Raw genomic sequence first — 26,776 nt, 5'->3', positions numbered from 1 at the left:
ATAACATAATATTCGTATATTAGAAGATACAGAAAAAATACTAACCTTTTTGTTTTGACATTTCTAATTTCGCTTCCAATGAAATTCATATTATTACTTAGAAAAGTAGCCATCATAAATGAATCTATGTTCGGCAAATTGTCAGACTGACCCTGAACAAAACCTACTTCAATCATTTCCAAATAATATATGCTTAATTTCTCAACAAAGTTAGCGGACTACAATACAAACAGCCAAACCCCAAACAAGTGTCAATATTCAAATTCACAAGTCGCCGGAAATCAAGGTGTTGCCATATAAAAAAAATAATCAGTGTGGAATTTTACAAAAATTAATTCAATAATATTGGAGACGGAACATTTTCAAGTGGTGACGTCACAAGCCAAAAATAACAGATTTATTTATTTTATTTAAAAAAAACTATACATTTCAAAATTTTTTGAGTAACATTTTCGTAATCTTAGTAGAGAAATCTATCCACTCATTTTTTTCCAAGTCATTAGAAAATCCTTGCAAGTGGCCTATTGTTACAACTCCTATTTTTTATAATAATTTAAACATTTAAATTCCCAGTGCCAGTACCAGGATCCCGAGATTGAAAGCCCTAGTACTACCATACTGTATGTTCGAAATCGAATCCACCAACATACTTGTCTTCTTTTATTTTTGTGTATATATTATTAGACATGATGCATAACAATAAACCAATAAAACGCCACTCGGCAAACATTCGCAAATAAAAAAAATATTCATCTAAACGAAATATATTAATTTTTTTCCTACCTTCTTTTCTCTCCAGGAATCCACCCAAATCAGTACAATCCCGCATTCCAATAAACAGGGGCACCAAAACAAGGGGAAGAGGAGCCAAACGTTGGAGTACCACGGCATGGCCAGGGGCGCCACCATGCTGATGAAAAATGCGACTGTGACGGTCGCAAACAGTCCCGCAAACATTCCCACAAGTAAACCACCCAGTGCGATAGCTAACTCTTTCAAGGCAAAACCTAAAAGTAAAACAGAAGAGATATTATGGAAGCAGTAAAAAAACAGAAGGACTGCGAAAATTTTGGATTATAGTATGTTAGATAAAAAAATTAAATTAAACAGCTGTCTGCTTAGGAAAATTATATATTATGAACTGCTTATATATAAATTATACTTAATGAAAGTGACACTGCTGACACTCCATCTTTCAAACTATCTAATACGGCACACTTTTGCACTATGGTTAAAGTTTTATGTTTTCGTTTTGGCATAGAAGCTATGTTTATAACCTAAAACACCATGTGACGCACGTGCAGCCCAGAGTAGCGTGGACAAGGCGCAAGAGCTCCTACGTAACTACAGAAAAGCATAGCGTACGCAGTACGGTATGAGGAGAGAGAGCTCGTTTGGCTGTTCGAATTACATTGGGATTACCCTTGCTTCAGATTATGGAGGCTCTAGCGTAATATATTTTTTAATTCTATCTATCTGCATCTCTGTTCCAATCCATAAGGGTCTAAGTCCCAAATAAATACTATTCAGGTGAGCGCAAACAATGGTTTTTTTGTGTAAACGAGAACAAGTATCTATTTTTTAACGAATTATAATATCATATGTAAATATCATTTTTCTCTAACTTATGGTAATAAAATATAATTACTTTCTAAGATTTACTTTCATTTTTTCCGCTCTCCTGAAAAGTACCTAAATATATGTCACTTTGGCCCTTTTGGCTTGGAGTAGTCTACAAATGTATATAAATGGATTTGCAGTAAATACAATTTAGTTGTGTAAAATTTAAAACACGGTAATTAGTAAGGGGGTAAGAGTCTAACCTTGGTTTATCCGTACAATGAAAACGGCAGTACTAAGCATTGATAGCAGGAACACTCCAAGGTTGATGATGGTTCCCTGCTCCAGAGAATATCTGATCATGAACCATCCCAGGAAGTCAAAGTATACAGCCTGGCCTTCCTTGTTCTCCTGGTAATTAAAACAAATTAATTCATAATCCATCAAACTAGATAAAATCGAAACTACGTAAAGAACATTTATGATATTTTAAAAACAAAGTTATTAAATCACATTCGGACAAAGAAACCACACATATTTTGCAACAAAACTTCACAACATCCTTCCTCCAGATATCAAACGAATAAAAAGTTTAATGAGTTAAGAATTAAAGTTTGGCTTAAGAAGATCGATGAAATAACACTAAAAACAGCACTAAAAACGATACAGAAGATGCAACTAATAAGTTTGTCGCTAATAAAAAATCTAGTATAAATACAAGGGTTAATACAAGTATTAATACAAGAATAAATACAAATACAAGTTCAAATAAAAGTATAAATATGTTATTTATATCAGATATGCCTATGTATCTACTGCACTGTTTACGGTATTCTTCACTAAGCGGTCTAAATTCGCCGCTTAAGCCTTGATAAGCGGCAGAACAGTTCTTTTTTAAGACGCCGTGGTGCTAGTAGTCACATGTCAAACTTTTACCTACGTAAATAATTGCATACTTACATCTCACCGAAATATACGTAAATTGCCTAAATTTATTAGTATGGACTATTATATTCACCGAGCGATGAGGAATATTACTGTTATTAATTGATAATCAATGGGATTTTAAAAGTTTCAACGTCAAGACAAATTGGTTTTCAGTGGTTAGTTAGTAATAATTTCAAGAAGAATGCTGATTACAGCAATACAAATACTATTTAAAATTCCTTTGCATGCTGAATGAAGTGGGGAAATTTATCAAAAATTAACTCGACATCAAATAAACTGCTGTCGTTGACATCTTGAAAGGTCGCGATGACAGTAAAAATATAGATATTCCACTCACATAGGCAGTAGTTTGTTTTTACTAAGAAAAAATAAACATATTCCTCATTTTTTTTTACATTATCTCCACAGGAGGCCCTGAGAAAAAAAAATACCCTCAGGGGATATGCCATCGTTGGGAATACCTTGTGATGGGTCTGGAATCTGGCGTCAAAGTGTCCTGGAGTGACGGACTACGAATTTGTATGGTGCAAGGTGATGGGTCGAGAGAGTCCGGCTGGAGAGGTCAAAAGGTCTCCCTCAACTTGTCTCTCTCAATTCGGCCCACCACGCAGTAGGTGGGCAAATGCATCTGCCGTCAAGACCTATGCAAACCTCTCATGAACCCGGGCCCCCTGCTAAGTCACCTATGGCAAGGGTGTTGGCTATCCAATAAAAATGGAGTGGCAGTACCCATACCCGCCTCCCAAATTGAAAATCATAGACGATATGTAGCGTCGAAGAGAACAATCCAGTATTGTCTCATTAGTAATAAACAGCTCGACCTACTTAGTACCTACCTTCGAGTTACTACGGACAGCTCGGATCGTAAACAACGCGGCCTACCTACGACAATACGTCGCAAGTCGGTCTGGCACATTACGACAACTCGCCAGAAGGTTCGAGCCTATCGCCTATGCGTTAGCGCAGAGCGACCGAAAGTTCCCGAAACACCCAGACTGAGCGAGTGGCTCCGATTTAGTTGCAATTCATCTACCTACTGTTGCCGCCGGCTGTACAGTATAAATAAGCCCGACGCAGCGAGCAGCCAGTATTCAGTCTCTGTCACCGCCGGCCACGTTCAATCACGCTACGAAAATTTGACCCAGTTTCGCCCGCATTCCATAGTATTGTAAATTGTGAACGCGTAAATATTGCGACTGTAAAATCGATTTTTTATTTATCAATAAACGCTGTATCAGAGTTGAGAGAGATTTTCTATTTGTACACCAAGATAACTACAGATACATAATATTGGTGATATCTAACAACCCATAAACGGATTATATTCCAAAACGCGCTAAGCCCGACATTCCAACCAAGCCGAGCTTAAAATCAACTGATATGTTGTGTAAACAATGTAAATGTATATGTAAATTAATAAATAAATAATTTACTTTAATGTTTTCTATTTCGGGTGCATGTCCTATGACCCTGAGGTATGACAGGATGTTTTCTCCCAAGTTCTGATGGCATCCCGGAACTATGTACATCTCCTTGTCATATTTGGTGTGGTACAGATAGCCATTCCGGATGAACGCTATGTCCAGCCCTGTAATTATTAAAAACAGTATGAGTAATTATTAACCTTAACCGGTCGAATGCTTTTAGAGCACAACCATTTTCATGACCGTGCTCTTCAGTTGAGCACATGTGCGCTCTTATACCATCCACGCTGGAATTTTTTCCAATGGGACTTTAACCTTTATGCTTTGAAAACTGTGTATAGGACAAAATAAGAATCGCTTGCGCTAATTTCACTGTAGATTCTAGTTTTTATTTCATGAATGTAGCCTCTATGACGGCTTAGGAAATAATTTGACTAGAATGTTAAAATTTATTAATCTAAAATGGTGGCGCAAAAATTAAAATATGTTTTTTTTTAAATTTAATTAAAATCAACTTACTAACTAACCATCACGCCGTTTCTCCGAAGGAGTAGGAAGAGAGGACGGACCGCCAAACAACTCGGTCTTGGCACACGCTCCTTGCCTCATTCACATTCATATATCGTCTCATACATACTCTTCTATTATTCTGACTCTTGACATGGCCCGACTCGAGTATCTGATTCACTTAATCGTGCCATGTCTTCCTCGGGCGTCCCCGACTTCTGCTACCATTCACATTTGCATCATATATCATCCTTACACTCCTTTCTTTGCTCATTCGCTGTATATGCCCAAACCATCTAAGCGTCCCTTTCTTAATCTTACTCACTACGCTTACATCCGCCTTGCACTCTTTGCGGATCTCCACATTCCTCACACGATCATACATGGTTTTACTACACATACGCCTCAGGGATCTCATTTCAACAGCATTCAATCTACTTTCATCCTTTCTTTGCCAGTTCCATGCCTCACTTCCATACATCAGGGTAGGTACTTAAGGTCAGATGAGAAAGCTGTCCTTGTTCTGCCAGTATTTCAATGGAAGATCCCCCGAGGAACTAGTGTCATTGATTCCTTCCGCATAGTCAGGAAACATGCCAAAAGCGTGGACATCATTTGTACGCGGTTAACATTTGTCACATGAGAAAAAGTTGTTTCTACAACTCGTTCTTGAGATCAACGGCTTGGCTGTGGAACAATTTACCAGCCTGTTACCTCTCTACTACAATATGGATCTCTTCAATATCAAGTCATAGATTCAAGCCTCTATGTTGGAATTCAAGAAGATCTCAGTAGCTCAATTGGTAGAGACGCTAGTTTCGGATAGACTAGAAGTTCTGAGTTCGAGTCTCAGTTATAACTTTTTTATTTTCTGTGTCTTCTTCCATCTCATATTTCCATTTAGAGATAATGATATTATTTTCAATAGTGAATAATTTCATACCTGGTAAATTTCCAAAGTCCCTGAATATTCTGAAGTCTGTGTCTGAAGGGAGCGCTCCACTCTGGAACAGTTCCTCCCCCATCACGTGTCCGTGCGGGTGCGGGGCGTGCATAGCGTAGTACTAAAACATTCAACCAAAAGTTACAATATAAATAAATGGGAAAACGGCAAGCTACAAAAACCCTGGATTACGATATTTTATTAATGGCGGGTAATCTAGAAAGCTCGAAGCAGTTGACGCTAGTGTCGTCGGTAGTCATTTGCATGACATGCAGAGATGTGCTTTATTTCAAATAAATCCATTTCAAATGGAAATGCAAAATGCAAAATGGGTATTTTCCATTTTGCATTTTAAATGCTTTTCTAAAAACCATTTTGCATTTTGCATTTTAAATGCTTTTCTCAATGCATTTTCCATTTTAAATGCTTTTTTGCAACATTCTTCCTACTATCTCCACTCATCTTTTTTTCATAAGCCCCAAATATCAGTCGGTCCTCAACCTCGCTATGAGAGATAATTTACATTTGTCAAGTTGCTCCCTGGTAGGAGCCCTGGCAATTGAGTGATACCATTACAAAAAATACTGAACATGGGGCCATGACGCTATAATATTAAATGTTAGATAGCAGTTTCTATGTTTTTACGTTGGCAACATTTGTCCCGCTCAAATTTTTTGTAGTTCATAATCTGTAGTTGTGGCATTTTTTGATTTACCATCATGTAATATGTTTGTTCTACATTGATGTCCATTATTAAATGACAAAACTGTTTAAAAATTCTATAATTTTTTAATTGTTTGACCTGAGAAACCATTTTGCATATTCAATGCATTTTGAAAATAGGTATTTTGCATTTTGCATTTGAAATGCTTTTCTAAAAACCATTTTGCATTTTGCATTTTCAAATGGAAAAGTTTTGACCCATTTCCATTTTGCATTTCAAATGGTTTTGGGTACCCATTTTGCACATCTCTGATGACATGTCAGTTGTGTGTTACGGTTTAAAAGATATTGCTATAAGAATTTAAAGGCATTTTCGGTAAATGGTTGATAAATATGGTGATTATGAAATGCAAGTAATGAAACGTCTGATGAAAAGCGTTCAAGAAAGATTAAAAATTGTCGAAGAAGTGGAAAAAATCCGACTGAAAAATGCGTTTTAGTAGCGAAGCATTTAGGAATCGTGGCATTTACACATTAATTTATTTTAATTTTATTTATTATATTACGCTTTTACATACTTATAACGATTTTAGTGGAACAGAAGATATTGTGGAGTAAATTTAGCTAATATAAATTGAAATAGTACGAGTGATATAGAAGAAAAATGTGTTTACATTTAACTCTTAACTACCTTGCCCTTATTTTAGTCACATCACTACTTATTCTTGGTCTGTGAGACGTCAGCGATATATCGCTCTTGCAAAAACAAATGGAAGTGGGAAAAATTTGAAATAAAACTAATTATTTTAGGGGTTTTACTAGTTATTAAAAATACAGAAACATAAAAATCTATTTCAAAAATATTTCTTACATAGATCAAAATATCTTCATAAATTCAAGAAAAAATCTACATATTGAATGAGATCCATGATCATAGAAACTTCTCATTACTAATTTTCATAACTAAAACTTACTATCTACCCCGGTCTCACAAACCGGTGACGAAAGTATTTTACTCACCAAATTCAAACGCACGCACATGTGCCCTCGATAAGCGCAGGCGCGGTACTTTGTAATTGTACTTTTCCCCTCATACGTCCCCTCGACAAGCGAAGTCACGGCACCTTTTGTCGAAATGTAAAGATGCCTGCACGCTTAGTTATTTACAAAAATAATATCGCTGGTGTCTGTGAGACCGGGGGTAGATAGTTAAAGGTTAAGTATGAATGTAGGTTTTTTTCTATATTCATCCATACTTTATTTTAATAAAACCCTTCAAAAACTATAGAGCTAGGGTGCTCAAACGGTCGATCTTGAGAAAAATTTCCTATTTAGTAGCGTGTAGCGGACTGAGTTACTGAACGGAGTGTTCTGGAACAGCTGGCAAATTTCGTATTCGCTGTGAGCTGAGAAAGTTCCACGTGCTGCGGAGCGCGGGTATGCACTATCTCTGGACCTTTCCACTGAGTGCCGATATATACACTGCGCCGTGGGAGCAGAATAGTGGGAGTCAGTAGTCAGTCAGTCCAAGTCAGTCCGAGTTGTAACTTGAAGGCGATATGACTTTTTGAATAAATATAAGTTTTTTCATTGACTTTTTAGTGCATACCTCCACCTACCTTGACTAAAAAAAATTCATATTGCGAACTAATTTCTGTCGTTCCTCTAAATTCTATGTGGATTCGTGGCCATGCAATTATGCAACGTCCCTACATATACACTTATACCTGCGCCACGATACACCCTACCTACATAGACGACAATCCTGCATCACACATACTTGCAGCCTCTCAGAGTCGATCGATCGGAATCTAATAATATTTATTTATTTATTTATATATATATACGCCTAAAAAGGCTTTTACATAGAAGTGATACATGATGCAGTACAATAAGAGAATATGTATTATACAGGAGATATTGACAGTAAATAGATGTAATCCATTTTAAAGAAGGTAAAAAATACACACTTGAAAAATTGTGATTACAAGTATAATGAGAAAATATTAAAAAATATGAAGCAATATTAGTAAAACGTAAGAGTAACATAAAGTAAAAAAGAAATTACAATTGATTAATAATAATAATTAATATTGAGGTAGATTAAAAAAGAAATTACAATTGATTAATAATAATATTAATTAATAATAATTAATATTGAGGTAGATCGCCAGAATTTCAAGTTTGAGCACCCCTGCTATAGAGGGAGGGTTCACTATATTCGGCAGTTGATAATCACCAATGATAAATTTAAGTACTTACATAGATGAGCCAAGAATTCTGTGGTCCAGACTGGAAAATGATGGGTCTTCCCCCTACTCCAGCAGCCTCCATGTTTATGACAATTCGAGCAGGGGTGAACCATTTGTGTTTCAGGAACAAATGTGAAGCCTGGAATGGAAAGTACCGTAAGATGGGGTGGGGTGACTTTGATCAATGTTCAATTTGGAAAGTAAATAACTTTTTGTTACAACACATTTCAGAAAATTTTATGTCATACATACTAGCTGAAATCCCCGAAATCGCATGAAGACAGTAATTTTCCTCTTATTTTGAACGTCAACTGTGCAAAATTCTGCTTTGAGGGTTGGGAAATGGAGATGAGGGTGGTTTTTACGAAATATCATGTTGACAGTGACTTTCCTCTTATTTTGAAGGCAAAATTTCGTCAAACTCGGAAAAAAAACTGTAGATTTGTATAAAAAAACAAAGCCACACCACCTGCTACAGACAATCATGTTTAAACTATTGAAATATATTTATATGTGTTTGGGTCAAAAAACAATATGGTGATCAAAGTTACTTGGGAGCGACATTGATATACCATTTTTCAAAAGCTAATTTTACAATGCCAATCCCAAAAACAATTGTAAAAAAAGTTGAAGTTTGAATACCCAAGTTGTTATATATATTATATCGATAGCCATTGATGTACTTTACAATGTAAATGACAAGAAACAGAAACTAGGTTAAATAGATTACATTTTTTTTTTTTTTAAAGAAAGACAAACATTCCCGGATTACGAATAACCTGGCAATATTTTAAAATCTCCTACTACCACCACAGTAAGCTGAAAATGTTGCTTGTGTTGTGATGGAGGACTTAGCCAGCCGAGGAATTGAACACACTACGCCTGAGTGGGACCCAAGCGCGATGTCAACTCGGCCACCGACCGGTTACATAGGTGACTATTAAACCTAGTTTTTGTTTCATCACTTTTAATGACTCTATATCACTTTTCAATTCAATTCAGGTGTGTTTAATTGTCATTTTGATGAAGTATCATGGAACCAATGACGGCTCAATTGAACGACGGCTCAATTGAACGACGGCTCAATTGAACGACGGCTCAATTGAACGACGGCTCAATTGAACGACGGCTCAATTGAACGACGGCTCAATTGAACGACGGCTCAATTGAACGACGGCTCAATTGAACGACGGCTCAATTGAACGACGGCTCAATTGAACGACGGCTCAATTGAACGACGGCTCAATTGAACGACGGCTCAATTGAACGATGGCTCAATTGAACGACGGCTCAATTGAACGACGGCAGACATGTTTAGTTAAATAAATAAAATATTAAATAATTAAAACAAAAATAATAAATACATGCAATCCACTTTCTTCAGCTCCATTGAAAAGGAATATAAGACTGTGTTTGAGTCGCACATTGGACTGTGACAGCACTCTGATTAGCTCTATCATAATCGCACATATAAGTGCGTCATCGGATGCACCTAGTAAAGAAAACATACTAAATTACATAAACTAAAGCATCAAACAATGAGGAATAAGCCACTTTCGGGAATCGCTATTTGGTGATAATGTTCCCTGTCAAAATGTTCTCAGAAAAAATGTCCCCAGATCAAATGTTCCCCACCAAAATGTTCCTAGTTAACAAAGTTCGAGCAAATCGATTTTGCTTTAAACCGCTCTATTTTTGAAAATAATAAATCTTTATTTCTGCTTGTATTAACTTTGTGTAATATGTAATGTGTTGTAATTTTTTTTTTTTTTTTTTTTTTTATATTTACTCCACACAGGAGGCCCTGAAGAAAATAATTTCCCTCAGGGCCTATGTCATCTTTGGGGATGCTGTGTGGAGGGTCTTTTTGTGGAGAGGAAGGAGTGAACATGGGTCTTGAAGAGTCCCATGTTGTAGGAGGGAGGAAACACAGAGGCCGGCAGTTCGTTCCACAGCCGAGCTGTTGAACTTAAGAACGAATCGTAGAAGCGACCCGTTCTCATGTGACAAGTGTCAACTGTGTACAAATTTGAAAGTTTCAAAATTGAAAAAGTTATACACAATATAATATAATACGCCAAAGAATTTTGCAGTGTTGAAAAGTGGCATTTATTAATTCATAACTAACTAACTAACCCAGTAGAGGTAATATCCAAAGTCAAAAAAATGCATAAGGTCAACACTGCAATTGCAGTACTTTGTACCAAGCGTGGGCACTATTCTTCAACACTGCAAATGAAGGTATCTGGCCCCTAGGGTTTGTGAAAACAATTATTTAAAATTTTACGCAACTGATAAACAACCATTTACCATACATTAACCAATGGAACGCCGATGGGTCTCTGGAGAACATGCGAGCATTCTAATATGATCCTTATTAGAATAATTTGCGATGCAATTTCGACCTCAATGCTGAGAAAAATGTACGAAACCCAAAATCAACATCGTTTGGGCTAATAAAACGATAGGTTCCACTAATTTTTTTGTGTTACGCTTCGGCCTTCAACAGATCAATGGTTGTTTATAAGTTGTGTAAAATTTAAAACAAGTTTATTATTAATGCCCCCGTGTCCCGAATAAGAGACATACTTCAGTAAAAAATAATATAACTCAAAATCCCCAACATTCGCCATTTTAACTTGGGACAATGAATTGTGATTTTTTCTATGTAATTCTGTCTCATTTATCGACATCCAAAAATGGTATTAATAAAAATAACGTAATAATACTAACCATCGCTAGTTGGTACAGAGTCATAATGACAGTTCAACAATATTCCGTGTTTCTTGTTAGATCCTTCCAACACGGCTATGACATTTTGTACTCCGTTGTATACATTGGTAAAACGTGGTTTGAACTCCAAATTGTAAGCGCCACTACCTCTTTGAACCTAAAAAAATAATATAAAATCAATTATAATACCAACTGCTGATCCATGTTATTATACAATATTAACTTAACCGCTTGAATGCCGGTGTATCCACTTGACATAATTTTATAACCTTTTATTCGCTTGGCAAAGAAATAATGTTTCTAAAGGGTATTCTCAAAATATATTTACAAACTTCACACCGATAGATGGCGCTATTTTCGAATAAAACACTTTTGAAATGATATGCTTTTGAATATGGAGATGAATTATTTATTTTGCACCCGTTCATAAAATAGATTAATCAGAATAAATTGTTTTTCTACCTATAATGCTCAGGTCTTAAAAAGCGGCATAAAAACATACAATTTGATCATAACACTAACTCGTAAAAAATACATTTTCCTAAACTCGCGCGTATGTTTGTATACAAAAAAATATTACCCAACTGAAACATATTTGCGAAAAAGAGTGCATCTCAAAGTTCAAATGGTATAAGGCATAAGTTGAAAAGAGACGGACATGGCAGACAGAGCGCAAAACGTCATTTTAACACTGGCACATGATAAGGGTTTGTATTTGCGAAATATTCAGGGACCTAAGTCTCTATCTTTGAACACATGACCATTCCATTGGGGCACCTACATGGTTGTGATTTTTGGTCTCCTATCATCTGGCATTCTATCTGCATGTCTAACCCATCAAAGTCTCATACGTCATCATAAGTTCTCATGTTCAATTAGATTAGATTTTTTGTATATGCTTTATAAACAGTCTTTGCACATTCATATTTTACAGTGTTAGGAATTCTTTATGTTTGTAGCATCGAGAAGAATCCATTGAATAATTAATAATAAGCAGCTCGACGCTACTTAGGTACGTACTTGCAGTCGAAATCAAAACAAAGCAACCTACTTACTACAAGCACCTACTTGTCTACCGGCGACAATACGTCGCAGTCCGTCTTTCACATTACGAGAACTCGCCAGAAGGTTCGAGTCTACCGCCTAGGCATAATTGCCGCGCCGCCGAAATTTCGCGAAAGGCCCAGACTGAGCGAGTGCCTCGAATTTAGTTGCAATTCACTACCTACTGTTGTCACCGGCCGAACAGTATAAATAAGCCCGACGCGGGGAGTCAGTCAGTCAGTCATCAATCTGCCGCCAACGATTTACTAATCTCACGAGTGACGATCGGTTCGCCCCCCCGCCCCCCGCGAAGGACAAGATACCCGGCTTCGCCCGTACCATCATAGACTCCATCGGGACATCATCATAGCGCTTTGGCCCAGATCGCCGTCCCTGGCCAACGCTACACGGATTACAAGCGCCCTGGTTCCAGCGTCTCTGACCAGCGCTTCATCCACGCCACCATGACCACCACGAGGATACGCAGCATCCTCACTGGTCTACGCAGCTCCCGCTCAACCGCCTACAAGGTCCGCCGCACCTTCGGCCTTCCATCAGCACTGGAGTATTGATTCCCCAGATCGCCAGTGCCTGGCAGTCATCGAGTCCGGTCTCAACGCGCCGTCGCCAACTACCGCCTAGACCACATCATCGCAGCAACCGGAGTATTCAACATCTGTCCTACATCATCTCCTCGTCACGGCAACTGACTCAATAAACACTGTGACCTTCACGACACCGCCTTTTATTTTGTGCCTCTTACTACCTGATCCTGGAAAAAAGTCAACCTACCGTCATTGATTACACAGATAGTGAATACGCTCCACATTAAAACTTCCAAAACATTAGAAAATTGCAAGTAAACACAACATAAAGTGTCGAAGTAGTTAAATCACTTCATCTTCGAAATATTCAATCAGTTAGATTTTTAAATTATCGTGTGTGCTGTGCAGTGCTGTGTTTTAAAAATATTAAAATAACAATTTTCAACTGGTAAACATACCAAACGCGCAGGCGCATTATCAGTCCGTCATTACTATCGCCATTGGTCGAAAGTGTCGTCACTTTTGAATAGTGCTAAACAGTTTGCGGGAAACAGGCGTTTGTGTATAAACTAATTACGAATAAAGTTAACATATTTTTAACTCTTTTTAAATAAATTTTAATATGGATTTAAACGAGAACTCTCTTAACTATATGACCAAGGCCAAGGATCTACTCTGTTCGCTGATAAAAATTATTAATGACCCCGGCAACAAATTTACGAAGGAGCAAATGGGTAAAATTACCCCGATAACAACGGATCTGTTAGGAACCACAGGATTGATGGCTGTTCGTATGGGAATGTTGGAAGGAGAATTGTCAACATTAAAAAGTGTAACGGATACTCAGTCTATTGTTACTAACCCGACAAATACTTCATCTTCAATAAATGATTTGCTCGCAGAGGCCGAGGAAAGAAAAACCCGGTCAAAGAACATTATTTTATTTAATGTTCCCGAAAGTATTTCAGAATCAACAACAACAATTATTAAAATGGACAGCGATAAAGTAGTTTCAGCGATTAGCGATATAAATAATGAATTAATACCGAGTGTGGTTAAGTCGTACAGACTTGGTGTAAAAAAGTCCAACAAAATTAGACCGATTAAGGTCGAATTCAATGACTCTGTCTCGGCTCGTGAGGTTTTGACCAGGAACGCAAAACTGAAAAACGGTATAAAGGCCAGTAACGACCAAACACCATTGCAGAGGACTCAACTTCTAGATTTACGCCAACAACTCGAGACGAGGAAGAACAACGGTGAAACCAATATAACTATCAAATATGTGAACTCTGTACCTAAAATTATTGAATGTGCGCCAAAAAACTGAAACAACAAAAAATAAAATGCTACTACCAAAATGTGAGAGGGATCCGCACTAAACTTCCCATGTTGCTGACTTCGGCGGCAACTATCAGCAGTGATATCTTCATTTTAACCGAAACATGGCTCGACTCAGGAATCAATTCCGCCGAATTAGGCTTCCCTAATTTCAACATCTACCGTATGGATAGGAATTCTAAAACAAGTGCCAAAACGAGAGGAGGTGGTGTAGCCATTGCTATCTCAAAAAATCTCAGTTCTTCAAAAATATCCACAAAAAACACATCCATCGAGCAACTATTTGTCAATGTGAACACTTCTAGAGGTAAAATAATAGTGGGATGTGCATACTTACCTCCGAATTCTGATGTCCAAAGCTACAGCAATCACTGCGACGAGGTTGAATCAATTTGTGCTAAATATCCTAATACTAAACTACTTCTAGTTGGTGATTACAATCTGCCACATTATGATTGGTGTAATATGAATTCTGTCAATTCTTGTTCTAATGTTAATATTCGTGTTATTAGAGATATGGCACTGTTCTTAGGTCTAACACAGTGTAATAATGTTCTTAATATAGGAGGTCGTACGTTGGATTTGGCACTGTCAAATGTGTCTGACATCTGTGTTGTGAGAAGTACCGAAATTCTATTACCTGTCGATGTTTACCATCCACCACTAGAAATATGCATGTCCAATCTTAAACCAATTCCTATCGTAAAAAAGGTAGTAGAAACTCGAAATTTCAAAAAAGCTGACTATGTTAAAATTTCAAATTTCCTTAAACAGACTGACTGGTCATTCTTTGATAGCGACGATGATATTAATGTACACCTTAAAAAATTTTACTTCATCGTTAATTCTGCAATTGAACAATTTGTTCCTTTAACGACTTACAGAGAAACTCTATACCCAAAATGGTTCTCAAAAGACCTGATAGACTTAATTTACCTCAAAAATTATCTCATAAGAGATTCAAACAAAGTCGCCTGGCCATCGATTATACTGCGTTTCAAAAATTGAGGGCAGAGTGCAATAAGCTCTCCGCAAAATGTTACAAAAATTACATTAGTGATGTCGAAGGCTCTATCATGGACGACTCAAATTTCTTTTGGAAATATGTTAAATCCCAAAAAGAAAATGGTACTTACATACCTAGTAGTGTGTCATTCGATTCTAAATTATCCCAAAATCTTCAGGAAACTGTTAATCTTTTTGCTGATTTTTTTAGCGGCGTTTACATTAATGCAAGTGAAGACAGCAATATTTCGTGCTTTGATTTGGTTGAAACTCTTGATATATCTGACTGTAATGTAACCATAGACGATATTATATCTAAGCTGAAGAGTCTTGATTCCCGAAAATCCGCAGGACCTGATAATGTTCCGCCCAGGTTTTTAGTAAATTGTATGCATACATTGTCATATCCTATTCATAAGTTATTTACAAAGTCACTCTCATCAGGTGTATTCCCGGACCTTTGGAAGTTTAGTCTTTTAACGCCCATTTTCAAAAAAGGTAATAAGAGCGAAGTAACAAATTATAGGCCAATATGTATAATGTCTACTTTACCCAAACTTTTTGAAAGCCTAGTACTAGATAAGTTGATATCCCGAATCAATCGAACCATCTCTCCCCTTCAACATGGATTCATTAAAGGTAGATCTACTCTTACCAATTTGATATTGTACACGAATGATATTGTTAATGCCCTTAATGCATCACATCAAACTGATTCCATATATACTGACTTCAGTAAGGCATTTGATAAAGTAAACCACAAAATATTATTACGTAAACTAAAATTGTTGGGAATAAGAGGGAGCATGTTGGAATGGTTTAAGAGTTATCTATTAGGAAGGTACTTAGCAGTCAAGATAGATTCGTTTACTTCTTATACATTTGCTGCCTCGAGCGGAGTACCACAGGGATCTCACTTGGGCCCAATATTATTTTGTTTGTTTATCAATGATATTGTTAATATTTTTACTAATGTTAAAGTCCTGTTATTTGCCGACGATCTGAAGATATACAGAATAATCAAAGACGATGACGATCGCGCAATTTTGCAGTTGAACCTTAATAAACTATGTGCGTGGTGTTCTGTCAATGATTTGCAACTAAATTTAGGTAAATGCCAGATTATCAGTTTTTACAAAGGCAAAAATCCACTTAATTTTTCCTATTTTATGAATGGTGCTAATCTTCTTCGTGTATCACAGATTCGTGATCTTGGTGTTATATTCCACGAGAGTCTACAGTTTAACGAACACATCGATGAAATAACAAGCGATGCGATGAGAATACTAGGTTTTATTTTGAGAATGGGAGCAAATTTTAAAAGTATGTCAACATTAAAACATCTGTATTGCTCGTTAGTACGAAGCAAATTAGAATACAATTCCACCGTATGGTCACCGTACTACAAGGTCCATTCTCAATCATTAGAAAAGGTACAAAATAAATTCCTTCGGTACATTAATTTTAAAATGAAAATTCCAATCGAATTTATAAATTACAATAACTTGCTTGCTGAAACTAAACTTCTTAAATTATCTGATAGAAGAGTGTTAATTGATTTGCTATTTTTATTCAAAATTATTAAATCTTTAATTGACAGCCCTAATTTGTTGGAACTTATTTGCATTAATGTTCCTGCTAGGCAAACTCGCAGTAAAGATACTTTTAAATTTAACAAGAACCTCAACACTAATTATTCTATTTTTTCACCAATTCCTAGAATTCACAACCTTGCGAATAAATACTGTGAACTTATAGATATGTTTGGTTTTGACAATTTTGTGAGCTTTAAAAGGCAACTTATTTCGATTCTATCGGCTAATAATTAACTTTTATAGCTTTAATAATTTTATTACATCTTCTCCCATTCGAAACCTTTCAAGTAAATTATATCCATATTTGTTTGTTTTTTATTTGCTCTACTATACACTTATAATTGTATGCATATACCTACTAACTACTTTTTATACATAACACTATGTTCCATCTCAGATCTTATTATTTCTTATTCATGTCGATATTGCTAAATTCTATTAGTTTTTGCTTTTTACAGGTGCAACTCTTATTTTGTTATTTTTTTTTTTTTTTTTTAAATCTCTGTTATAATGTTCTTTACCTCACGAGTAAGTTACACTCTAATTTATATTGGTTTATCGATTTGTTAAACTCACAATTAATACTGGGTTTAAACACACCCACTTACTTACTTTTTATGTTGAACTTTCTTTTACTTACTATTTCATGCTTGGGTATATTTTATATTGACTCCATCTTATTAGTGTTTTGCTAATTTGCACAAAATTTTATTATATGTGTTGCTTTCTTACAATTAACTCCATTTATCTTCTTATGTTCAATTATTGTAATCAATGTAAATGTATATTTTCATGTAAAAGCCCATTAGGGCGTAAATAAAATAATAAATAAATAAATAAATCCCCAAATATCATTGACCAATAAAATAATGACATTTAGGACAAAATTTAAAGGAAAAAAAAAAAAACATAACAATATAATATAAGCAGTTATGATAAAGTGCAACTACTTAAAGGTACAAAAGTGTGGTTGTTTTTGCAAATGTTCGAAGAATTTAAAGAAAGCCCCAATAGGTAAATTTTAAAAGATGAAGAAAAGTGATAAAAAAAAATTTTACCTCGTATTGTAAGAATTGTGAGGTATGTGCATTTTTTTGTGCTTTTTTTAATTCATCTGTAATCACTCCTGGCGCCAAAACTCTGTTTTCATAACTCCCAACAACCCGGGGTCCCAGCTCCGTTAGTTTGACAAGGGTGTTTCGAGATCTTTCTCCACTGAATAAACTAGGGTTGATTATCTGAAAAGGAAAAAAAACATGCCATGTATTACCTAATTAGTCTAATTAAATATAGTATAATCTTTTCAATGCGATACTAGTTTAGGAATTCATTAAATGTTATTGATTCAGCATTGATGGGGGATGTGGCGATGAGTACAAAATGACAACGCATCTGTTTGGCGAAGAAAGCGGTAATTAACCGAGCCGGCAAGAATATCCAATAAATTAAAATACATTTTTGTTAAGGCCAACATGTAGACAATATCATATTTGATAAAGTGACATTTGATTTATGTTTTTAACAAACCCAGTAGTAGTTTTTTTTTTTATATTAACTCCACACAGGAGGCCCTGAAGAAAATAATTTCCCTCAGGGCCTATGTCATCTTTGGGGATGCTGTATGGAGGGTCTTTTTGTGGAGAGGAAGGAGTGAACATGGGTCTTGAAGAGTCCCATGTTGTAGGAGGGAGGAAACACAGAGGCCGGCAGTTCGTTCCACAGCCGAGCTGTTGAACTTAAGAACGAATCGTAGAAGCGACCCGTTCTCATGTGACAAATTTCAACCGTGTACAAATGTTGGGCGCGCGTTTGGCGTGTATCCCGACTACGCACCGGTGCCGAAGGGATCAATGACGCTAGTTCCTCAGAGCATCTTCCATTGTAATACCGATAGAACAAGGACAGCATACCTACCTGACGTCTGTGCTCTAAAGATTGCAGTCCGTTTGTTAAGATTGGAGAATCTATCAAACGGACCGCCCGTTTTTGCACAGAGTCAAGGGTTTTTTTCAGGTATTTAGGGGCTCCGGACCAGAGATGGCTGCCAAATTCGACAGTAGGGCGCACTTGCGATTTGTACAGGGTCAGCAGTTGTGTACTATTAAAGTATCTGCGGGCCCTGTACAGTACGCCCAGCTTCTGAGAGGCCAACTTTACTCTGGCTTCGATGGAGCCCCCGAACCTGTAAGTAGTAGTAGTAGTGTAGTAGTAATATCGAAAGGAAAAATTAATGTATAAGGTCGACACTGCAATTGCAGTGCTTCATGAATTGCGTGGGCACAATTCATGAAGCATAGTTCCCTCACCTCTGTCAGTGAAATTAATGATCTTGGTGTGATTTTTGATTCAAAATTTAACTTCCTTTCAAACATAAATTCAGTTACCAACAAAGGATTAAAAATGCTTGGTTTCATTCTTCGAAATGGCAGAGACTTTCGTAATATTTCATCATTAAAAATCTTATATTCTTCTTCAGTTCGTAATCAAGTCGAATATAATTCTTCTGTCTGGTCCCCTCACTTCAAAATTTACTCTGTCTCCATTGAAAAAATTCAGCATAAATTCCTAAGATTAATTAACTATAAACTCGATCTACCAATTGAAACAATAAACCACAATCACTTGACGAAAAACTAAACTTATTAAAACTCTCAGATAGAAGACTTGTTTCTGACTTGATTTTGATTTATAAAATTGTTAACGGTGTTATAGACAGCCCTGATTTATTAGGTCTAATTACCTTCCATATACGTATAAGAACTAGTCGATCCAAAACCTTTTTTAATTGCAATAAAAATATCATGACTGAGTCATTTAGATGCTCGCTTATACCTAGATTGCATGCAGTTGGCAATGTTTTCTCAGAAGTAGTAGATGTGTTCAACTGCTAGTTAGATAACATATGTATTATTTTATTAAAAATGATTATTTCTTATTCATAAGTATCATTCGCTGACAGCCCTGAATTGTTAATGCCAAGTTGCGATACCTACTCAGCTATTCCAAGTACAATTAATTTTGTGGGTAACAATAAACTCACTTCTGACTATGTATTATAATAGTATATACTTCGACTTATGACAGGTCTTATACAAACCTAGTATAAAGTAGTTAAACTATTGTTACAATGGTACATATTTATTTTGAATTATGCATTGTCTTACAGCACTTATATTAAGAGCGGGAGCACACAGAGAGCGGTCAGAGTTCTGCGTTCTAGTGACAGTTGACCGCTCAAGAGTTCCAAAGCACACAAGCGGCGATCAAATTCTCGCGTTCTAGTTTCGTTTGGGTCTTTGCATATGCAACGTGTCACTAGAAAGTTCATCATCCGATGAAGAATTATTGCTCTTGTGGAGCTTAGCAGCTTCTAAAAAGAAAGTGAAGTATTGGGTGCACCCAATCAACACAACGCGAGAAGAACAAGGCGAATTTACTAATAATAAAATTTACTTAAAATTTAAATTTACTACTAGCAATTTCAAACCAAGCTTCGGCTTTTTAATGCAGGGCTCTTGCTCCTACGGGTTAAGTGTTGAAGTGGGGGGAGAGGACTGGTATTTTTAAGTAGAGTAAAGACTTCAAAGATCAATTACACACAGGTCTCCGTTGGTAGGAGGTGAACATATTTTACAACATAAAACAGAAACTGTGAAATGAAAATATGTCGTAGTGTTTTACATTGTATTATATGTATTATGATAAATCAAAGTAAGCACTTTATATGTGAATACCGCACAAGAGTTCCAACTGCGCAGGGGCCAGTGGAACTATGGCATGAATGTGAATCCGAATGAACAAGAAGGGAGCAATTTCGACTGTGAACGGTGGTCTTTCACCAGGGCGATACTGAGGTGTCTACCACTAAGGTTGGGGCGTTTCTACAGAAATTCAAATTTAAGATTGTCATCAAATGACTTATTCGCGCCATATCTTTTTTTATTACATTTAAATAAAGGTCTCCGTTAAACAACAATTCTAGGTTCATTTTAGCGTTTGAACAAAACGTGATCAGCATAAAAGCATAACTCACGTATGTTGCTAGTTATCTGATCGCAAATTGATGAACGATTAATCAGAGGACTAATTTGAGCTCTGTTCAGAAAGATTGCCAAAGGCGCACACATTTAGTAAAAATTAAATTAAATAAATTAAGTTTCCTATACAACAACAAAAAAAACAAATTCATAGTCTGCTGCTATATACACATGTGTGCTTGCATGCACACATATTAAAAATTATATATATAATTATGTACATTTTTACAATCTAATGCTAATTTACTTCTTTCTCCTTTCTAATTTCTATCTTCTACTTTTTATTACAATTTTTCCAAAATTTTAGCTTCATCTATAGTTACTAATTTCATATGTTTACACTAGATTTCATATTTCATACAAAGTAATTACACTCAATTGGTCACCATGAAACAGGCAGCCGCCTAGTATGGTGATTCATTATATCTACTTTATGCAGAGATGTGCTTTATTTCAAATGGAAATGCAAAATGGGTATTTTCCATTTTGCATTTTAAATGCTTTTCTAAAAACCATTTTGCATTTTAAATGCTTTTCTCAATGCATTTTCCATTTTAAATGCTTTTTGCAACATTCTTCCTACTTTCTCCACTCATCTTTTTTCATAAGCCCCAAATATCAGTCGGTCCTCAACCTCGCTATGAGAGATAATTTACATTTGTCAAGTTGCTCCCTGGTAGGAGCCCTGCCAATTGAGTGATACCATTACAAAAAATACTGATTCAAATACTGACCATGGGGCCGTGACGCTTTCTATGTTTTTACGTTGGCAACATTAGTCCCGTGCAAATTTTTTGTGGTTTCATAATCTGTAGTCGTGGTGTTTTTGGATTTACCATCGTGTAATATGTTTGTTCTATATTGATTTCCATTATTAAATGACAAAATTCTTTAAAAATTCTATAATTATTTTAATTGTTTGACCTGAGAAACCATTTTGCATTTTCAATGCATTTTGAAAATAGGTATTTTGCATTTTGCATTTGAAATGCTTTTCTAAAAACCATTTTGCATTTTGCATTTTCAAATGGAAAAGTTTTGTCCCATTTCCATTTTGCATTTCAAATGGTTTTGGGTACCCATTTTGCACATCTCTGACTTTATGTAAATTTCAAAACAATGTAACATGTATTAAATAAATAAAAAAAAAAAAATTAAAAAATTAAAAAAATAGTTACCGCTTCTGATTCAGTCACTACTGTGGGCATAATATAATCTATCTCTTGAACCACGCACAGGATGATTGCCGAAGCTGCCAACGCAAACAGAGGCCACTTCCATGATATGGAGTGAATGCTGTGACGGACAAGCGCCCGGGAATACGACCTCCTGGTGTCCCGATATCCTGTGGCGGTTTTTGTGTCCAAAAAAGCGCCATCCGATATATCCAAAGTGTGCTTGCTACGTTGAGACATGTTTATTACAAAATTTTGTGACGTTACTGTGCCGTCATGGTGATCTGGAAATTAAAAGTAAATTTATTAAAATACATAAAATTCTACGCCTTTGTCCGTCTACAAAAAGTATACCATCATTTTGTCAAAGTTTGTACATTGCGTTTGTCGTGTCCAACGATTTTGATTGGTTTTTTCATGGTTACCTATTGTAGAAAATTGGAAAGTTATATATTTTTTTACATGCAAATTTATTAATTTACTTTATTTAGTCAGTTAAATACAACTGCCGAACCTGTATACAGGGTGTCCGGAAACTCGTAGTACAAGCGGGAAACTGGTGAATCTACATCACATTTGGAGTCGATTTTGTAGTATATTTTTTTTTTATTTGAGCTTTCGTTATCGAGTAAATCGAGTTTGAAGTTGATTTTTTTTTTTTTTTAATCAAATTCTTATAAATTATTACTGAAGATCAAAGTACCCAACTAATTAAAACTATTTGAAAGTAAAACAAATGAAGAAACTCGGATTTGAAGCATTATTTTGAAATCACCCTTCATTTAACCCGGTGTAATCATAAAATATTTCTGCTCTGCAGGGTTAAAACATCTTTTATTCAACCCTAAACACCAGAAAAAACTTTAACCCTAAAATAGCCGAAAAAATTTTTTTTTTGGTTTTTTTTTTTTTTTTTTGAAAATGCTCAAATCAAAAAACTTTATGTTTTTTTGGGTTCCCCATGTGGTGTAGATTCTCCAGTTTCCCGCTTGTACTACGAGTTTCCGGACACCGTGTATAATTTTAAATAATTATTTAGATTAAAAAGGAAGCTGGTTTTACAATGTCGCATTTATAAATAAGTTAACCTCGATACAGGCTTAGTCCTCGTGAGGTTAATTTTTAATTCCAGCTATTAGTAACTTCAGTAAGCGCTATAAGTAATTTCAGTAACCAGCTATTAAAAACAACTATTTCAGTAAACAAAAATAACGCATTTTAACAGCTATTTAGTTCAAAAAGCAGATTATTTTGATATCTTTTCATAAAACTTTAGCCTAACAATGGCCACCAATGAACAATCGATTATAATTTAAATGAAATCACTATTAAAATGCATTACCTTTTTTTTCCGGAAACTGAAATACTTACGTTTCAACTGGTACACTTTTCTGTACATTTACCTTGTTGTTTACGTAACATACTCTATAATTTAGGTTTTCCATTAAAACTATTCAGTAATTGATGTGCAGAAAAAAATTATCCGGTTACAATTTTTTTAAATATATATTGTGTTCCACATTTATACTGCGAATATTTGGGTGGTAGTTATTAATGACAATCTAAGAAAAAAATTTGAGTAAATTTTTTAAAGAGCAAAAACTTACTCAATTGTTTTACAATTTTATATAAATAATTACATTTTACATGTTGCCAGTGAAGTTTCCACTTTGTTGAATCCTACAAATTATAGTAGTTAGTTGTTAATGTAGTTTCAGTGATTTGTCTTATATGTAGTATTGTTCTAGTTTCTACTTCCGATTTTATGTCCGGGTTAAATCTTCTAAAAAAACTAAACCCTTCCACACACTTTTCCACAAATGATCATCTAGTCAATCAACATTATGCAAGTGCATTATATAAGCAAAATAAATACAAAACAATACAAGAACAACGCGTCAACTCACCAGAGATCAAATGGGAAAATAATTCACCGACTCCAGATATTTTCATATCAGAGGGTTCGGCTCGGTAGAACTCCTAACAGGGCCTATAAATCCTACTGATCCCTCAACATAAATATTTAAAAAATCTTTCGTTATCCTACATGTATTCAAAATGACCGACTTTTGCATCTTTATATATAAATTTTTTGATAGATCTAATACTCCTAAATTTTTAATGAGAGAGCTAGGTATAATGCCAGTAGCCGAAATAACGAATGATAATATTTTTATAGGTTGAGAATGCCTAATTCTTTTATTCTCATTTCCTAAATCTGTGTATTTTCTTATTTCTTCACTAAACAAAATAAATAAATTTTATATTACTGTTACATGTTTTAATAATATTGTTTCATATTCAGTTTATCAGTTAACTGTTATATCATGCTTTAAAAAAAATTGTATAATTTTCAATAGCTCACTAGGTATATTGTGTTCATAAAATCCATGTAAAAGCCCATAAAAGGGCATAAAACCAAATAAAAAAATGATATAACACAATGTTTCTTCTACATTATTGATTTTAAATTTTATTTGACATAACATCTTATAAAAAATTATTTCTTTATATGTGATACATTACAAAAATACAAAAAAAATATAAAAAAAACACTTTTTAACAAAACAAATATTTTGGAACAGTTCCCTGGCAGGTTCAAAATCTACAAATAAATATACACCTATTTTACACTTATTTATAGGACTTTCACAAAAACTTAAATAAATAATATTACGAAAATTTACCAACAGAGATATGTATTGTACCCACAAAACTAACATAGACTGAGAATAACCTAAATTGGATTTCTGAGTTTTTGTTTATCAGTTTCATCAACACATATTAGATAAGATAAGAATTATGAAATGTTTATTCATTAACCCACTACACCTCCATTTTTTTTTTTTGCATTATAATATTTTATTTAATAATTATTATAATCAATCCTGAGTAAGTACCAAGGTACCCCATAAAAATCCGGCACCTACTTTTAAAATGCTGTTCCTCGGCCTGTTTTAGCTATAGATCAAATCGTGATTATCTGAAAAGCATAACTACATGACCGCTATACTTTACATGTGATCAAAATCTGATGTAAAGCATAAACGGGCCGATAATCAGCAATTAACCAGCACAATGGTCATGTTGTTATGCTTGTCAGATGATCACAGTTTGATCAAAAGCGAGGGAATAATAGAAATATTATTTTCTTTAATTGTCAGTTTTATGGTTGAAGGGTTAAAAATAATACTTTATTATATTTTAATCAACACACATTCACCTGATTTGGCAAAGGATTATCAGCTTTAATATCAAATCTGTGTACACAATTAATCTCTACAACCTCGGTAAAAATAATCATTACACATTAACTGGATAAAAATAGCACAATTTCATAAATTGAGATGGTTCACATGTTTCACTTGATAAAGCCAATTAAAGGCAAAGTTCAAGGCAAATTATAAATTATGCAATCAAATAATGCAAGGGCATATCAATCAGTGAATACAATACCTATATAATATGTATTTAATAAATAAATAATAATCTTATTTATAATTACCATTTGCTAAAAAGTGAATATCACCTAAGGCGACTCTAGAATTCCAGGTGTGGTAATTTGAAAAAAATTTGGCAAAAATAAGGTCCCTTCTGAGAAAAATGATTTTGCTTTAACCCTATACTGGACGCGTGGACTACACATGTAATCAACCCTATACTGGTCGCTTTAACCCTATACTGGTCACGTGTACTACACATGTAATCAACCCTATACTGGTCGCTTTAACCCTATACTAGTTGCGTGGACTACACATGTAACTAACCCTATACTGGTCGCTTTAACCCTATACTGGTCACGTGTATTACACATGTAATCAACCCTATACTGGTCACTTTAACCCTATACTAGTTGCGTGGACTACACATGTAACTAACCCTATACTGGTCGCTTTAACCCTATACTGGTCACGTGTATTACACATGTAATCAACCCTATACTGGTCACTTTAACCCTATACTAGTTGCGTGGACTACACATGTAACTAACCCTATACTGGTCGCTTTAACCCTATACTGGTCACGTGTATTACACATGTAATCAACCCTATACTGGTCACTTTAACCTTATACTAGTTGCGCGGACTACACATGTAACTAACCCTATACTGGTCGCTTTAACCCTATACTGGTCACGTGTATAACACATGTAATCAACACTATACGGGTCACTTTAACCCTATACTAGTTGCGTGGACTACACATGTAACTAACCCTATACTGGTCGCGTGGACTACTCATGTAATCAACTTGTGTGCACAAATACATTATAACGCGAATTCTTTTTTTTATTTTTAATGTGACACCTCACAAGAGCGTCCCTGCCTGTGCAGTGTACAGACAGGGGAACTATGTTACCACCCGGTTGGGCGGCGTTGTGAGGCGGAATAAGGTAGGGGCTGTAGGAAGGGATTTGTTAATGCGGGCCTTGAAGAGGCTCGGATTATAGGAGGGAGGAAAAACAGATGCCGGTAGCTCGAAATGATTTGCCCATTGAAAAGAGAAGTTGTTTCATTTTAGTCATTGGATTTGCCTTACATTCAAAATGCGTCATGATTATGATTTGTAGCTATGGAAACATAAAAACCACTAAGTAACTAATCATAAACCTGTATCGCTCCAGGGGTAGGTAGAGAGGTTAGACTGCCACAACTCAAATCTTGGCACATACTCCTTGCTTCATTCACATTCATACACCATCTCATATGTAATCTGATTTTATTCTGACCTTTACATGACCCGACTCAAATTTTTGATTTATTTGGTCATCTCATGTTTTAACTTCTTCTGCCATTCACTCCTGGCTCTCTCCGTTCATTTGCTCCGTATGTTGAAACCATCTTAACATCCCTTTCTTAACAGGTTCACTGCCAGCTCTGGACAGTGAAGGCTTGGTAAAGAAAAAATGCGACTCTTATTCGATTTCACATTAAAAAAATTCAAATGGCCTTTCAGTACCATTTTCTTTTCTGACAGTTGAAAGGTCCTCATTAAATGCTGATT

The 26,776-nt window shown here is 35.4% G+C and overlaps 1 protein-coding gene across 1 annotated transcript in view; it reads right to left on the bottom strand.

Annotated features, from left to right (window-relative positions):
* The window catches only part of LOC149412099 (endoplasmic reticulum metallopeptidase 1-like), a 59,338-nt gene extending 34,855 nt beyond the window's left edge, over positions 1-24,483 (bottom strand). The window contains exons 1-10 of the mRNA XM_089646369.1: positions 24,460-24,483; positions 21,776-22,056; positions 17,619-17,798; positions 11,031-11,187; positions 9,662-9,789; positions 8,308-8,436; positions 5,383-5,503; positions 3,942-4,096; positions 1,824-1,971; positions 784-1,007 (exon numbers count right to left, since the gene is read on the bottom strand). Of these exons, the coding sequence (XP_089502495.1) occupies positions 784-1,007; positions 1,824-1,971; positions 3,942-4,096; positions 5,383-5,503; positions 8,308-8,436; positions 9,662-9,789; positions 11,031-11,187; positions 17,619-17,798; positions 21,776-22,012 (1,479 nt within the window). The 5' untranslated portion in view covers positions 22,013-22,056; positions 24,460-24,483. The remainder of the gene's footprint in view (positions 1-783; positions 1,008-1,823; positions 1,972-3,941; positions 4,097-5,382; positions 5,504-8,307; positions 8,437-9,661; positions 9,790-11,030; positions 11,188-17,618; positions 17,799-21,775; positions 22,057-24,459) is intronic.
* Positions 24,484-26,776: the final 2,293 nt, after the last annotated feature.

This window comes from Hesperophylax consimilis, chromosome 24, assembly GCF_061612785.1.
Source record: "Hesperophylax consimilis isolate HC1 chromosome 24, BYU_Hcon_1.0, whole genome shotgun sequence".
NCBI classification, from domain to species: domain Eukaryota; kingdom Metazoa; phylum Arthropoda; class Insecta; order Trichoptera; family Limnephilidae; genus Hesperophylax; species Hesperophylax consimilis.
This window is presented reverse-complemented; position numbering and strand designations above follow the sequence as displayed.